This window comes from Onychostoma macrolepis, chromosome 13 (genome assembly GCF_012432095.1).
Source record: "Onychostoma macrolepis isolate SWU-2019 chromosome 13, ASM1243209v1, whole genome shotgun sequence".
In the NCBI taxonomy this organism is placed as follows: Eukaryota; Metazoa; Chordata; class Actinopteri; order Cypriniformes; family Cyprinidae; genus Onychostoma; species Onychostoma macrolepis.
The window spans coordinates 15,379,056-15,396,105 of NC_081167.1; the positions used below are offsets into that span (position 1 = coordinate 15,379,056).

Sequence of the window (17,050 nt, forward strand, 5' to 3'; positions counted from 1 at the left end):
TAATGAACAGTAACGTACAGCTGTGTGCCCACCACTCGCACAGTCTACTGCTCAAAATAGGCCTACTTTATATATTCTACTGTAATTATATTCAAACCAGTGGGAACAGTGCCTCTGGGCCTCTGGCTGCCATAGGATCTGACCTGAAAATCCTGAAAACAAGGTTTTGCAAAAATAGAATTGATATTGATAGTGCTTGAATGTGTTCAATTAAAAGAACAGTGCACTCAAAAGTAAAAGTAGCTGAAAATACTTACCCTCTCAGGCCTTCCAAAATGTAGTTGTTTGTTGCTTCATCAGAACAGATTTGGAAAATTTAACAGTGCATCACTTCCTCTGCAGTGAATGGGTGCAAAGAGCTGATAAAAACATCACAATAATCCACATGATTCCAGACTGTCAATTAACATACATGAAGCAAAAAGTTGTGTGTTTATAATAAACCCATTATTATTATAATTATGTGTTTTAACCATCACTTCTGGCCAAAAAAATAAAAAATAAAAAACTAGGACCTGAAAACTGCATTTAAAAAAAACATTTATTTAAAATTAATCATATTTAGTAAATATTCCTATACATAGATTATCTGCTTACCCAAATCATAAGTCTGCTATTACTTTTTGATTATATAAGTGGTTAAATGTTTAAGTAGTTTAAAATTTTAACGTGTCCATCATTAGTTATTCATTAGTTTCACATCATTTATTATTAGTTATTTGTAGTTACTAGAATGTTAATATTGTGTTGCTCATTTGTTCCTGTGTTATTCAATTATTCATAGATGATGCAAGAACAGTCTAAATTGTGACCAAAAATGTATTTAACTTGTTTGTAACTAAATTGTTACTAAATAATAATTATATTTAGCTTATTGGTCTTGTGTCATTAGATTGTCATGATAACTAACATGAAAATAGGATTTTATGAAATGTGTTTGACTGCATTATCTCCCATTAAGGTTAATTAATGTCTCCTGACCTCAGTCTATGATTTTCATTGGCAACACAATTTTGTACAACAGAAAGAACTACAGACTAAGACAGTCGGTACCAGCCAATGCTGTTTATAGCATCGTATCAATAGCTCTCTCCACCTGTCAGGGTAGAATGGATTGCTTTGTGTGAAACAGAGAGCTTGTAAAAATAAATAAATACATAAATCTCAAGCGAAGAAGCAGGAGGTTGATGTGACACAAGGGCCTGAGATGCCATGTGAACCCTTAGTCCTCAAATTGAGCAAAACTTAATATCCCATTACCCCATTTCCTCCCCTCTCCTGAATTCTCTCTCAATAGTGCTGGTTAATAATTCACACGGTGGGCTATTGCATTTCTACAATCAGAGACTCTGCTAAAATACCAAAGCTAGTGTCCCTGAGCTGATTGCATTCTCTCAAAGTTTATGATACACGCCAAATAAAGTGCTTCATTAAAATGCAGCTTAGGACTTTGAAAATGTTGCATACTACTAAACGTTATTTGTTTTTAATAGTTGTTAGAGAACTTGCTCTGAGGTGTAAAGTCAATCTACTTTAGCTCTACTTATTATTTTGACAAAGTAATAAAGATTGATTATTCTTAACACATGGTGCTGTTACAGCCTTGCAATTCATCATGTATTTTCCCTGCATTTTTTAAAAAGTCTAATTATCCTTCAGTGCTTGATGTGCCATCAATCCAGAATGAATGACTGGCTCTTCTGAATGTTTTTTTAAGAAGAAGAAAAAAAAGTGCCAGAAAAACAGATTTAATGTTTGACAGTTATATTTTGAGTATTAAAGACTTTCTCTGAAGTTTTCATGACAGATGTTTTTTAACGTTCTTTTAAAACAAATGTTTGTGAAAATTAATATTCATAAAATTCATCACTTTTCTAATTAAACACTGTCCAATTTAGTGTTAATGTGACAGCAGGAAACAAAAACAAATGACAAACAACCAATTCTGTGCCGGCCAGAATTTTTGTGCTTTGAATTATTGGCTGCCCACAGCATGAAACCATTGAATTTTAAGCGACAATTAAAAACCAAAATGATCAGTTTCCTATTCAGATTTGATAAATTTACATATGTGTAGTGAGTTGCTGCTCATTTAATGTAAAATCTGGGACCTGAAGCAAAACCAACTAAGAAGCACTGGCCTAATCTACCTGATCCTGTTGTGTTATTTTTGGCCACTAGAGTGCTGCAGAAAGCCATTCTTACTAGTTTAATACATGATGCAACGGAATAAATTATGCCAAGCTGTTAAGTGTAACTACAGAGGCTCTAGTTGTTTTTTCTTGACCAGATGCCTCAGAAGTTCAATATAGCAGCAATTTATTTATTTCTAAAGTGTCTGGTCTGAATACAAATATGGCAAAGGAACTGATTGATGGTGTGATGTTGGATAACTTTGGAACAAATACCATAATATCACCATAAATATTCATCCACTAATTTTTCTCTCACCAATATGAAAATAAAAACTTATATATCAAACAGGCAGATATTTTGTAAAAATGATAACATAAATTAGGCTAAGTGAGAAACTTTTGATGAATCACAATCTTTTGATGAAGCAATAAAACTGTTTTTCATCTTGTAGAGATGAGACAAAAGAAGCGTATATCATAGCAACTGATAGCTTTTGCCTTTCAGAAGGATTTCATTATGTTGAGTGGTGAGTGATGTATAGAAGGTGTTGATCCTCTACAAACCCTTATTTCTTTTTTCTTAATCCCTTCCCATTCACCACCCTCAGAAATCAATATAGAAACCCCAAATCCATTTGATTATCCTATTGCCAAACTGATTCCGACCAGAGTGTTAAAGCGTAAAATACAACATGGACCTTTCAGCTAAACCTGAATCAGAAGTCACTCAGGAAATTAAGATGTTCTAAAGTAAGAATCCAAAGCATCTGCAAGTATTTATGTCATTTTAAATTAAAGTGATGGTTAGAAATGTACTGAAGTTAGTATTACTTATCAATGTTTTAATAGTGGACTTCTTTTTTCTAGTTTTATTTTTCTTTTTGATGAAATTCTATTAAACATTGAATGCAAACCAGCTTTATATACTGTAGATAGCTTGCATGGCTTGTTTTGGGACATATTACACTTTTTATTAAACATTTTTGCATACTGTATATAAAAAGGTTTTATCACATGCTGTAGCATGCTTTCTATTTTTGTATGCTCTTGTTTTCATAACCCTCTTTTTATATTATGGAATATTCTGGATAAAACAGTATTCACATGAGATTTTTTGATGTTTTACTTTTTGATTACTTGTGCCAAATGGTTTTTCATTTGTAGCATTACCATGCAACACTCTGTCTGTGTGGACCAGTATTCTGTAATTATGTTCATAGTTCACAGGCAGACAGTAAATATGACACTTGGGGTGCAGATGTTTGCCAACAGCACTGTAATCCATTCAGTTATTAATTAGGCAAGCTGGTCCTGTCCCTCTTCCTCCTTTCACTGCCTCTCTCTCTCTCGCTCTCTCTCTGTCTTCTCTCCCCTTCTCCTCTGTGGCTATCTTTCCTTCCCCCTCATATGTGCTTAGCTGCTTGGCTAAGTGTTAGTGTGTGTGTTTGCGAGTGTTTGCACTATCTGTGACTGTCTGTCACAACAGCTTAATCCATCTTGGCAAACTGAGGCAAATGGGAAATCCACTGATTAGTATTCATGGCCGTTACCAAATTTCCCTTCCAACTCTGCTGTCTGCAGTGGAAAACTTATGTTTGTCCTGTATATCTGTTATTGCACCGTTCCAATTAACAAAATCATTTTACTGCTATATTTTCACTGTTGTTTCCAGCTATAAAGCTTTAATATTGCTTTCTCCAGTGAAAAAAAAATCTCGTTTGAATCAGGAGAGAAATATGCACAGAACAAGCAAAAACAGTCGAAAATATTTACAAACAAATATGTCGGTGGATTTTGATGTGAGAGGACAGCAGGGGATGGACTTTTGTCACTGGAGGAAGTGTTATTGTGGATTGTGGATTTGTAGGTTGGTATTTTGACCAGAAACGATGGTTTAAAGTTAAAATGTCTTCATGATCGATTTGTTTCTTACAAAACATACAGCTTTTTCACCTTACAAGACATTAACTGATGGACTGGAGTTGTGTGAGTAACTTGTGGATTATTGTGATGTTTTTATCAGCGGTTTGGACTCTCATTCTGACGGCACCCATTCACTGCATGCAGAGGATCTACTGGTGAGCAAGTGATGTAATGCTAAATTTCTCCAAATATGTTCCAACGAAACAAACTCATCTACATCTTGGATTATCTAAGGGTGATTTAAAAAATTCTATTCGGGTTAACTATTCCTTTAAAGCATATGGAGAATGACTCATTATTTCATGTTGGATTCAGTATCCAATTATAACAATGCATTTGTTGTCTGATGTCTTTCCAAAGCAAATGTGCAAAGGAAATCCAAGGTTACTTCTCAGAGAGTGCGAATCCATTGATTTGCATAGAGGATTAGGTGTTCAGAACCATGGACAGGGGTCACAGATCAGCAGTGGAGTCGCAGAATGTCCCCTGTTCAATCCTATAGACAATATCTGACATTTGCATGCAGTTTGCTCTCTGCCATGACCAATCCAGATATAGATGGGCGGAGTGAAAGTACAGATTCGGAGTCTGAGGTGGGAGGTTTTACATGAGAGACTCGAGGAGATGGGTACACTGCATTGATATCTTCCACGTTGTGCGCGAAAACCACACGATCCCTCCCCGATATTACGCAGTCTATTTAAACGCAACATCCACACACCCATTCCATCACTCACCACTTTGGTCGTCTCACCTGCACTCGCGGTGTTCAGGAGAGGAATCCAGTGATGGATCAGGACAAGTACCTGCCAGAGCTCATTGCCGAGAAGGAGAGCTTGGACCCGTCGTTCGTCCACGCGATGCGCCTTCTCGCTGAAGGTAAACTATGATTTCTTCTGCCATCATTTTTAGGCTCGCATCTGTTTGGTGTGGCGTCGCTGCTGTACATTGTTTGTGCCGTTATCGCGAATACAATATTCATTAATCGTGTTTAATTCAGATAAATGGATAGGCTATCTGTTCTTGAAGCATGTAAGAAGGAAGCATGCGTGTCAGGTGTTATCATTTATTATCTTTTCAGGTGAGCATGTATTTAGTAAAATGAGGGAATTGTTCACAGGCGGGCTTGGTCTTTACAAATAATTTTTGTAGCTATGTAAGGTTGTCTTTTCCAGTTATTGGGACTGTGCTTAACTTCGTTTTTATACAGCGCTCAAGTGAGCTTTCAATCAGCACATACCAGTGAACTGAATTCAAAAAAGAAATGTGAAGCAGCATAAACGACAATAAAATATTTGGCGGCTGTTCATCAGTTCTTCCGAAAAAGTTCACGTGCTTCAACGACGTCGGTAACTATAAGCACACAAATTATTGAGAGTTACTGGATCGAGCAATACGCATTCATATTGTAGCCTATTCATAATACTAATTCTTTATGCATTTGATCTGATAAATTCAAATTATACATTAACTCTCATTCTGTTTCATTTAATAACCAGTATGATAATTATATCACAACTTAAGGGGAAGTCAGGTATTTCAAAGCAATTTCGGCTTTTTATAAAGCATTAAATATAAAAGTAATTTTAATTGCTTAATCTCTCTATGTTTGTCTCGCGAACTCATTGATTTGAGCTAGACGTCACTTATCTAAAATATTTGTTTATTTAAACAAAACACTAGTTTTTGTGATAGGCCCTATAGCTACAAGTCATGCTTGCCTTACGCACAGCTCGAATCTGATCGCAATGGGAAACTGGCGAGCAGTGTTCTGTTGTTATGGTTACATACTTTTGTCTATACAAATTTCAAATTTTATTGTATTTATTTATTTATTGTCGTATTTGGCTAGTTATGGCTAATTTTAATAAAACTTTGATCACTAAAAACCACGTTTTGCCATATGAACTTGAAAAAGAATAACTTACAGGCTTTAGCCTGCTGCTATATCTCTATTGATTTATTGTTCAGCACAGAGAGCCTAAATATTTCATTACCTACCCCAGTGTTCGTTTGTTTGAGGTCATAAGGACAACCTAACATGGTAGCATTGCATATGATCTGAAGTTATTGTAGTTGGGATAAGATAAAAGCAGTCCTTGACAACTCATCAGATAGTAAGCAGAGTAATTAAGAGGCAATTACGGCTATTACAAAGTACTCACACTGGCTCAGATTATCTCAAGTGCAGGGGAGCACAGTGGGGGTGTGTGCTGTTGAATAAGCATGCATATAATTAAATGACAACAGTTTTAACTGGTCCAGGTTATCAGGAAATTGTAAACAGTAAACATATTTTTAATTGTAAATAATGTGTAACATTAATTTATATTAAAACATAAGTCACTATATGCTGCTTCAGTTTGTTTTATAGAAGTGTTCTGAATGCCTGCATCTGGCTGCATACAGCTCATGTCATCTCGTGTGTTGTATTTATTCATAATGGTTAGATTCATTTTCACATGATAGAAGCAAACAAACAAACAAAAAACATTCCGCAAGCTCATGGCAAATATAAACATGTTTAAAGTGATTTTATGTAAACAGGCCAGTAATTCCATCTGAAAGAACGGGAAATCCGAAAAGGCTGAGCTGATGATTCAGGTTCTGAAGAATTGGATCCTAAAACAGGCTGTGCTTTTTCAAAAGAGAAAGTGTTACCAGGGTTTTCTGTAGGTAACAAATATGTCTGGTAAAAACCACTTTATGTGCCCCAAAATAATTAGTCATAATCTTAAAACCAAATCAAGATAACACAGCTCTCCACAAAAGGGATAATAAGTCATTTGTATGCTATCTTTCAAATAAACTAAATTGGCCATGGTTATGAAAGTCTGCATATAGCTTATGTTACCATTATTCAGTCTGACTATTTTGCCTCTGCACAAAAAGGCTTATTGAACTGGAATGAATGGTAATTAGTGGCAGTCTACTAACTCTCCTGTGGGTCATTTTTAATCTAAGTAGACACCTACTGTCTTGAAAGACTTAATTTTTAGTGCTTCCCCCAAGACATAGAAAAAAGTTCGCGTTTCGCATTTACATTTCAGTGTTATATAATTATTACATTATTATAAAGTATGTAAATTATTCATAAATAAAGAAATAAAAACGTTAAACTTAATTATCTCTCACCTGGTCGCACATTATGAGGAATGTATGAATAGTGGCAAAAAATTAAAAAAGAAAAACTGGTTCGTTAAATTTCATGCTGAGCCACTGGTACCCTGCCAGTGTTTATTTACCCAAGCACATATTTTATTTATTTCAGAATGTCGTATAATAGTCAGGGCTCTTGGTACTGCATGTACCTTTAGGGCCAGTGAACAGTACACTATCCTATTAAACCTGGATAGGAAATGACTGTGGCCCATGTTCAGGGAACACTTTGATATGTGCTCTCTTGTTAAAGATTTAAAACTCTACGCTGTTAAGTTTGCTGTACAGTTTGGGATATTAAGGGATTTGAAATCAAATGCTTTCACTCTCAGAGTTTCTGGGTTTAAGAAGAGTTCAGGCAAGGAGTCTCCCACAGCTTAGTTATTTTGGTACAAATTTTGTCACTCCCTTTAGGAGGGAAGTGATTAATATTACAACGGCGATCAATACAAGCGTAACTTATCCTAAACACCAGGCGGCCTGGAAACAACTGACGACTAAGCACTTCAGCTAATGGTCCGTGCCTGCCGCGTATCTCTAATGTCTAGACCTCTCCGAAACTGTGAAAGAACTTGCACAAATTATTAGAATTGCTAATTTTATGAATTTTGTTTTATAATGTGAAAAAAGTGATACTTATCATGAAACAAAATGGCCAGAGGATCATTTATCTTGTTTTTCTTTTGTTCTTTTTTTTTTTTTTTTCTCAGAGCCATACAAAATGAGACGATTTTTGATAATCTGCTCAACGTTTGGCAGTTTTCCAAGAGATCATTTGTACAGTTCATAATTTTTGATAATTTCATCATAATTCATGAAATATCATGACATAGAGTACAATTGAACTTATACACAGTTGTAATAGAAATAAATATATTAAGTCTCCATACCGGATATGACACATATTGTCATATAAAAGTAAAAACATTGGAACAATTTCTTATAGTAACATGTATATCTAGCCCATACAATTTATGTATGTGTAAAACATTTTTGGACATACATGTCATGTACATGTATGTCCTTCCTAAAACCCATCAATATATGAAGAGTTCATTTGCAAAAACAGATAACTCCGTTTTTAACAATTTTCAAAAATCAAGTTTTTTCATTGTGCATTCCAATTAATCTCAGTCAAACTGCAGTTGGGTTTTTTTGTTTTTGTTTTTTGATTAGGTTAAAAAATAACTAAAAATACAGCTAGCTAACACAATAAAACAATAAAAACATAACATAATAAAAAACACGATTTTTGAAAATAAAATAAAAAACTGAGTTATCTGTTTTTGCAAATAAACTCTTCATACGTTGATATTATATAAGTAGTATAATATAAAACAAATAATATAAAAGTAGTAGTATAGGCCTAATATAATATAATATAAAAGTAAATATAAAAAATAGACATGTATTTGAAAAAATTACAAAAACATATATTAACATACAGATATACAGTTGCGCTCATAAATTTACACACCTCTTGCAGAATATGCAAAATGTTAATAATTTTATCAAAATAAGAGGGATCATGAAAATGGCATGTTATTGTTTATTTAATACTGTCTGAATAAGCTATTTCACATAAAGGATGCTTATATATTCTCCACAAGACAAAATAATAACCGAATTTATAAAAAATGACCCCGTTCAAAAGTTTACATACCTAAAAAAAAAGATTTCATCATCATCCTGTTCAAAAGTTTACACCCCCCGTCTCTTAATGCATTGTGTTGCCTTCTTGAGCATCAGTAAATGTTTCCACCTTTTGTAATAGCTGTGTGTGTGTCCCTCAATTACCCTCAGTGTGAAAAGATGGATCTCAAAATCATACAGTCACTGTTGGAAAGGTTTCAAATATGCAGAAGACCAAAGAATGTGTAGGAGCTGGAGGATTTTTCTGAAGAACAGCAGGCAGTTGAACTGCTCAGGACCAACGAGGGACTCATTTATTCAGTTATTAAGATTCAAGGGTATGTAAACTTTTGAACGGGGTCATTTTTAATGAATTCAGTTATTATTTGGTCTTGTGGAGTATATATAAACATCTGTTATGTTAAGAGATTTCAGGAGAGTCCTAAATAAATATAAAATGCAATTGTCATAAAATTTGTAACATATTTGCATATTCTGCAAGGGGTATGTAATCTTATGAGCACAACTGTGTGTGTGTGTGTGTGTGTGTATATATATATATATATATATATATATATATATATATATATATATATATAGTTTTAATAAAGTTACATATATAAGTAACATATACTGTATATTGTTGACACAGGTAGTTGCTACATATAGTGCCATATAAAAAAATATTATTAACATATGTGCATATAAAAATTCTACTGGGGATTTTATATATATTATAAACTTATATATTCATCTACCCAGAGAATGCATATATTTGAAAATTATATATCGCCTTATAGGTAGCATATGTGGCGATATCACTCTTGATATAAGACAATATTTCATATATTACATTGGTAACACCTTAGAATAGGTAACACTTGTTAACTATTAACTACAACATTTTCCTCAATAAATTCTAAATTTGCTGCTTATTAATAGTTAGTAAGGTAGTTGTTAAGTTTAGGTATTGGGTAGGATTAGGGATGTAGAATAAGGTCATGTAGAATAAGGCATTAATATGTGCTTAATTAGCACTAATACATGGCTAATATTCTAGTAATATGCATGCTAATAAGCAACTACTAGGTGTAACCGTAAAATAAAGTGTTGCCATTACATTTCTGTATTGGATATTAGCTAAATGTGTTGACAGGTTTGTCTCAGAAAAGATAGGGGAAGTTTGGCTGAAAGAGACTGTTTAAAGTTTATTCATCTTCTCCGTCCAGATGCTTTGATTTTCAGGTGAGACAGTCCACTTCAGAGAACCACCAACCTGGAATAAGCTGTTCCTCATGGGGGAACAAGAGGATGCTTCACATTCCAGTCTGTCATTTTGATCTTGTAAAGCACATTGCTGAATTGCTTTTATAGAGGTGACTTGATGCAAACTACTTACTTTAGAAAAGGACAGACTGCTACTGCATCCACTTTAGAGTCTGTTTTTCTAAAATGAGCCTTCTTTGCCTCATAGGGACGAAAAGTAAGGCAACAAAAAAAATCTGCTTAGCAACAACATTTTTGGAATGGATATTACAAGGTGGTGTTAAAGATGAGGCAGGATTTCGCTGAAATGTTTCCTCCCTGATGAACTGAGATGAAAATGAATCATTTAAATCAAAGTGCTCTTATATGATTAAAACAGCTGGTCATTCATTTCTGGACAGATGTTTGGGGCAAACGATGTCTTGAATGAAAAGCGGCAGACAAAACATTTTTAAATCAGAGAATTTAGTAATATTTGCTTTTGCTTTTACAGTACATCTATTATATCACACTTAACAGTAGTGATTAATTTGTGGTTTAAACAACAGTAATATATGACCTCAAGGATTGCTGTGCCTGATGGGAACATTCTACCACTACAACCGTAATTATATAGAACAGCATGAGTGTCATATTTCAGTAATCAATCACCCTTCACTATTATAACCGAGGATGTAATATCTGGAGAAATCTTCTCAATGGCAGTTGATCAGCTGACGCAACACCTAGTAGTTGTGCTAGATCTGAAATGAGGTTTTTGCTCAACAAGGATACACACCGCATGCTTTTAAGAGCCCTCAAAAAGTATCTGCTAATAAAACTACTATAATACAATGAAACATTTGGGGTTTAGTAAATTGTCTCATTTTCTGAGAATACACTTTCATTTTTCAGTGTCCGTCAATTGAGAAAAATGCTTTTTTATTACCAGATAGTGTAGTTACAACATTTCCCAGCAGTGGCTAATGGTACCTTGCTAACCAGCAGTTTGTAAACCATTCTTTGCTTCTGAGAGACTCATAACCCATTGCTTTAAATTACACAGTGCGCGTAAAATGTTTGCAGTCCAAGTTAACAAGGATTTTCTACTTATGTCTAAGGTTTAATACACACATCTTTCAGATTCTACACAGGTCATATGCTTCCAGATGTCTTAAATTAGTGCTAATGAATGCAGTTGATCAAATGTGTGATCTAGCAGTAACCTTGTCCTGACAAAACGAAATCATTAGGCCACAGAACGTGTCTCAAGATGGAATGAATGTTTAATGATATGTCTCCATTTTCATAAGCAGCCTTTTAACTTGATTTAGTTCTCCTGCAGTATAAATTTGACCTGCAGATTGCATAGTCACAGACTTTGATAGACCAACTGCAATCGTCCAGACATTAGTATGTAGAGGGTGAGCTATTTAAAATGGGTATGTTGATAGGATCAGCTGTTCCTAACAGCTTCCCATTTGAAAACTTATCAAGCCACAGCTCTCTATCACAGAGTAATCATGTGCAGGCTAATAGGTTAATGCCAGCTACTTAATATTTTGATAAATATGTTGATGTTGTTCCACAACTGAAATTGATAGATGGCTTGATACCCTGTTCTAATAATATGGGACGTGCCAGGTCTCTTTTATGTTTTGGAGGCCACAGGAAGACCTCGTTTAGCTGTGAGCTACTAGAAGTGTGACTATTAGTTTTTTCCTTCCATATATAGGCTTACTGATGGAACAAATGATTCCAAGCCACCAGCCAACTGCATATCTGCCCCCGGATTCATGAATCTTTAGCATGTTGACTTCTAAAGTTAATGGCTGTGAAAAATGAAAAATGGTACCTTCGTAGGCAGTATATTTAGGTAGGAAGGCATCAAGGAACATCTGAATCTAACATTTGCATAACTGATGCCTTTATCCAAGTTGGTTTTTGAAACAGTGCACATGTAGATAATATCCCACAATCCTGTGCGGTTCATGATTGGTGGGAAGAAAGAAAAGAGTTGCTGAAAATATTTCATTTTCCTTAATTTAAAAAAATAAAATAAAAATACTAGAGTTTTCATTATTATCTATAAAGCTCTTAAAATTTAGCATTTATTTTTGATCCTCTCCATGTTGCACAATCCTCAGTAACTGGCACAGGCCACTTGTGTTTGCTATGAGATACACAGTGAACTGCACTGCAAAGATTGTTCCTGAAACTCCAGCTGGAACAAAGAAATCCCAAGTGTCTTTGTTTCTCTGGCTGGATGGCAGGTTCCTTTTCTTCTTGCTGTTACAGCAACACCTTCTAAAAATGGGATGCCCATACACTTGCTGTGAGAGGCAGTGAGTAGCACTCCCTTGCAAGCGTGTTTGGTGACTTGATGTAATACCACTCTTCGGGGAGAACGGGGGGTGGCTGACAGCAAATTTGAATGGGCTTGTCCTTGTGCTCCTGGAATAATCTGCATCAACATTATATATGTGGCAGATGTTAATGTGCATTTTGGCAAAAGAACAAAATGGATACCGAATTAAGTGTGTGATTTCATTTTTAAATATGCGTCAGACAGGTGAAGCAAATGTGTGGGATCTAAAAGCTAGCTATGTCTCTGTCCCTTTGCTCTTCTCTATGCTCATCTGTAGCATCATATGAAAAGAGACCGAGCAAAGCTGGAGCAGAAATCATATCGTCCTTTTAATGCATGACAGCCACACTCTCAGTTCCTTATTCATGCATAATACAAGCCCCCCGGCAAAAGTTCAATTAAGGAATCTTCTTATGATTGGGGGAGCCATTTAAAATGTAATGGAGAAAAGAGATTTGCTAAAAAGCATGTCAGAATGATTTTAGGCATTTTTGTCTCTCTGTGTGTGTTAGTGAGCTGTCAATAGCTGAATGAACACAGTCCAACTGCAGTCTGTTGAGGGCAGCCTGTAATTTGTGCACACATGTATGTTTAATAAACAAGTTTGAGGATTTTTGTTTTTGGGCTGGAGTAATGGCTGCTGAAAATTCAGCTTTGCCATCACAGGAATAAATTGCATTTTAAAATATATTAAAATGGAAGTTATTTTTGATCAAATAAATGCCTTGGTGAGCACAAAGGAGTTCTTTCAAAACATAAAAAAAAAAAAAAAAAAACATTTAAAATATAGCTGTTCATTGTTGAATCATAATATTGTAAAATCATACATAAGACACTTTTTTTTTTTTCCCACCCTGCTACCTGCTGGGTGAAATTTTAAATTCTCAGATTTAAAAACATAATTAAAAGATAATTACATTTAAAAACCCCTTTGAAATATATTTACTGTCCTGATACGTTTAGCGTCACTCTAATTTTGTTATGGCACCCTCTGAAAGGTGCAAGAGCCAACTGTGCTGACATCTGTCAACCAACTACAGACCTGAGAGTATTCTCTCCCGCTTATTAGAAGTTCATAGAGGAGTGATGCAGCACATGCCATGCTCACTTTCATTGTAATTAGGAAGCAAGACAAGATGTTCTTTACTGTGGAGGTTAAACATTAGCGTTGAGTGTCTTTTCCTCCCCCTTAAGAAACATCCAGAAAAATCATTTTCATTCACCCTGAATTATGTTCAACCATTACAACACATTTGTTGCAGGGATATGAATTATGGCTACATATCCATAATGAATGCTTTATGTCAGCGGTAATGTCAGTGTATTTGACTTTGAAGCATCTTTTTGAAGGTCATACATTTTTTAGTGTAGAAGATTACTATTTTAATGGTTCAGTGTCTTAAGATGCACAACGTGCAAATATCACTTCTGACTAAACTATAAAAAATATCTACATTCCCGCTGGGCCACTAAGGTTAATTAAGTAATGTAAATTAGGGTGATGCACGATGAAAGGTGATGTATGATGGGGAAGGAAATGAAAAGAGAAGAGGTTTCTAATAGTAATGACTTGAGTAATATTTGTTGAGATAGGCAGAAGATGGAAATATATTAATATTCAGAAACTGAAATGAGTTTCTCAAACTCATCTGAAACAAATATTATGAAGCCTATTGTAAAATCATGATGTTGTAAAGTGACACATTCAGATGTATCAAAGTATAACATTTTAAATTGCGAAATATTACAGGCAGGTGTGCATTTGTTTCTTTCAAAAATAACAATATCTCTCTTTGAATATGACGTGTTTTAGTGGATATTGCGCGTATGTGTTTCTCATTGACTGCATTTTGCAGGCACAAGAATGTTGATATTAATCAGAATTGTATCATATTTTGACCATTTATATGTAAATGAACAATGTGTACTCTTTCTCTATGTTACTTGCACCCAGATCTCCCAGTTTATTTGTCAACGAAAGTCTGCCGGATGATGCAAAACCTACCTTTTTGGCAAAAGGGAACACTGTAACCCATTTTGTCCATTTTCTCTTGTCAGATAGCACCAATTATAGCACCTATTATATAAAAAAAATGCCTTTTTACTACATAGACAGCCAAGTTTTGTTAAAAACATATCTTGCCTGCAGTGAATAACCCCTTTAAGTGTCATGCAAACGTGATTTCTTAACCAGATTAAACAGAATGTCTGATTTCTAGAAATCTATAAACCTTCATCTAAAATTGATAAAGGTGGTCATTGCTCGCTGAAGTAATATGAGTGAGTAGTAGACAAAAAAGTTGTAAAGCAGATTGAAAGAAATTTCCCTCGGGTACCGCAGGCAGGGCAACAATTCACAAGCTGACGTAGCATAAGTGCTGCCAAAAAAAGTTTGTATTAAATCCTTTGTCTGTGTTCTTTGGATTGAAAGTGTCCAAATTGGGTTTTATTATAGATCAAGCATATCCTTCAAAGTGGGATTTATGTTATAAAATAGGAAAATACAATCACAGAGGGCCTTGGCTGGGGCTTTGTTCTGGTGGATTACAAAGCTACTATTCCTGCAGAGTTGACTTTTCTCAATGGGAAGGGTACTGTGATTATTACCCATGGTTCGTAATATTGCTGAAGCAGAAACACAAGGCTGGTTTGAGCAATGCACAATTAGCTCAAACTAATTTTCATCTCTCACTTTTGCCAGTTGCCTCCTCCATATCCTATGACCGAGTTGTCACCTTTATCTGTATTTAATAATTTTTAAACCTACACCTTTGTAACTTTATATGTGTGTATGAGTGTGTCAGGAGAGTGCAAACCAATTTTTCCACTGATTATGTTACAGATTACAAAGAAATAGTGAACACAAATTGAGGGTGACAAAAAAACAAAAAACAAATAACCTTCAAATGATTTTGGGTTGAAAAATGTATTTTACACTCTCAGAAATAAAGGTACAAAAGCTGTCACTGGGGCGGTACCTTTTCAAAAGGTACATGTTTGTACCTAAAGGGTCCATTTTGGTACCTTAAAGGTACATATTAGTACTTAAAGTGTACATATTTGAACCTAATAGGTACAAAAGTGTACCTTTTGAAAAGGTACTGCCCCAGTGACAGCTTTTATACCTTTATTTCTGAGAGTGTACAGAACAAAAGGGTGATTTACTTTTCTTTTTCATCGCCAAATTTCTGAGTTCCATTGGTCCTTGAGTCTTCAAAGTTCCGGTCTTTTTGATGGATTGTTAGAAAAGGTGGATCAAGTTGTGTAAAATGCATTATATGTCAAGGAACAATACTGTGACACTCCAAATAATATTATTAAAAGCCAAATCCACCTGCTTGATCAGCCTCAGATTAGGCCCAAAGGTCTTTTCAGATTTTCTTTTGTCATTGTGAACATTATTTGGACAGATCCAGCATCCCTTAAATTGTACCCAATTGGTTCATGCTGAACAAGGATCATATAATTCAATCTAGAATCTTCTTGTGAACTACAACCGTAGAGAAACTTCACAGAGCCCTTAGATGAATATATTTGACATTCTGTGATGTGCACATTTTTCTACTTATTATAATGCCAAGATGATGAAATTTCAAAATGATCAGATTTTAATGCTTTTTGGTAGATCAGATAGAGATTGTTTTTTTTCTTGAATGCTAAAAATTTAAACTTTTAAATATATATATATATATATATTTTACCTTTGAATGACCAATCAATTGTTTATGCATCGGTAACCGTATAGGGCACTCCTTAAACAAACCTGGCTGAAGTGTTTTATGCAAAGGCATAACAACAGATGTCGGAAAAAGAAGCCAAGCCAGAATTTAAGCCTGGATCTTCCCTATTATGCTGCGATACTCATTCCACAGAGCCACTCACCCTTGAAATTGTTATATGTATCAACTAAAAGCCCATTTATGGACTTTTTGGTCTTTTACTCACTCAATAAGATCAGATCAGCAGCTCCTAAATAGCACCCAGAGACTTTTGTTAGTTAGCGTTGTCAGGCATGCATGGCATACTCAAGAGATGGCTTTCATTGTGTTTAGGAGCATCCAAAATCAATGAAATCCGAAAACACAGAGGTTTTACAGCGCTCTTGTTTTTTTTTCTCTATGTTAAATTTGTTTTTGTTCACTGGCAGTTTGTATGTTGCAAAAAGTCAAAGGGATAATGGCAGCTTTTAAATCTTTTCTGTGCAAATAAAATAACATTAGAAATGCACAAAGCACGAGTCTGTTCCCAGTGGATTACAATGATAATTTGCAGCTACTGAGTCTGCAGAAGTACTTTTTATATTTCAAATTAACTTATATTCATAAGCAAGAGAACAAAGTGATTATACTTTCCTCATTCCTATGTTACAGTTTCATGCAAAAATAAATATTAATTCAGGATGTATGTGGCCACTCTTTGTAAAATCAATTTTAGTATGCCTTATTGTTAGGTCCTCCGTCTCATTTTCAGCCTGGTTTGATTTCTTTCATACCTTTCAGAGGAAAGGGTAAGGCGAGCATCCCCAGTACAAAAAAGGTTGAAAAAAATCGATCACGATCAGGTGACTTTTACATAGACCATGTCATTG

The 17,050-nt window shown here is 34.9% G+C and overlaps 1 protein-coding gene across 2 annotated transcripts in view; it reads left to right on the forward strand.

Moving 5' to 3' along the window:
• Positions 1-4,606: 4,606 nt before the first annotated feature.
• Positions 4,607-17,050, forward strand: part of khdrbs2 (KH domain containing, RNA binding, signal transduction associated 2) — a 51,913-nt gene continuing 39,469 nt past the window's right edge. For both annotated transcript variants that reach the window (XM_058796677.1, XM_058796678.1), the window contains exon 1: positions 4,607-4,937. In XM_058796677.1, the coding sequence (XP_058652660.1) occupies positions 4,847-4,937 (91 nt within the window). In that variant the 5' untranslated portion in view covers positions 4,607-4,846. The remainder of the gene's footprint in view (positions 4,938-17,050) is intronic.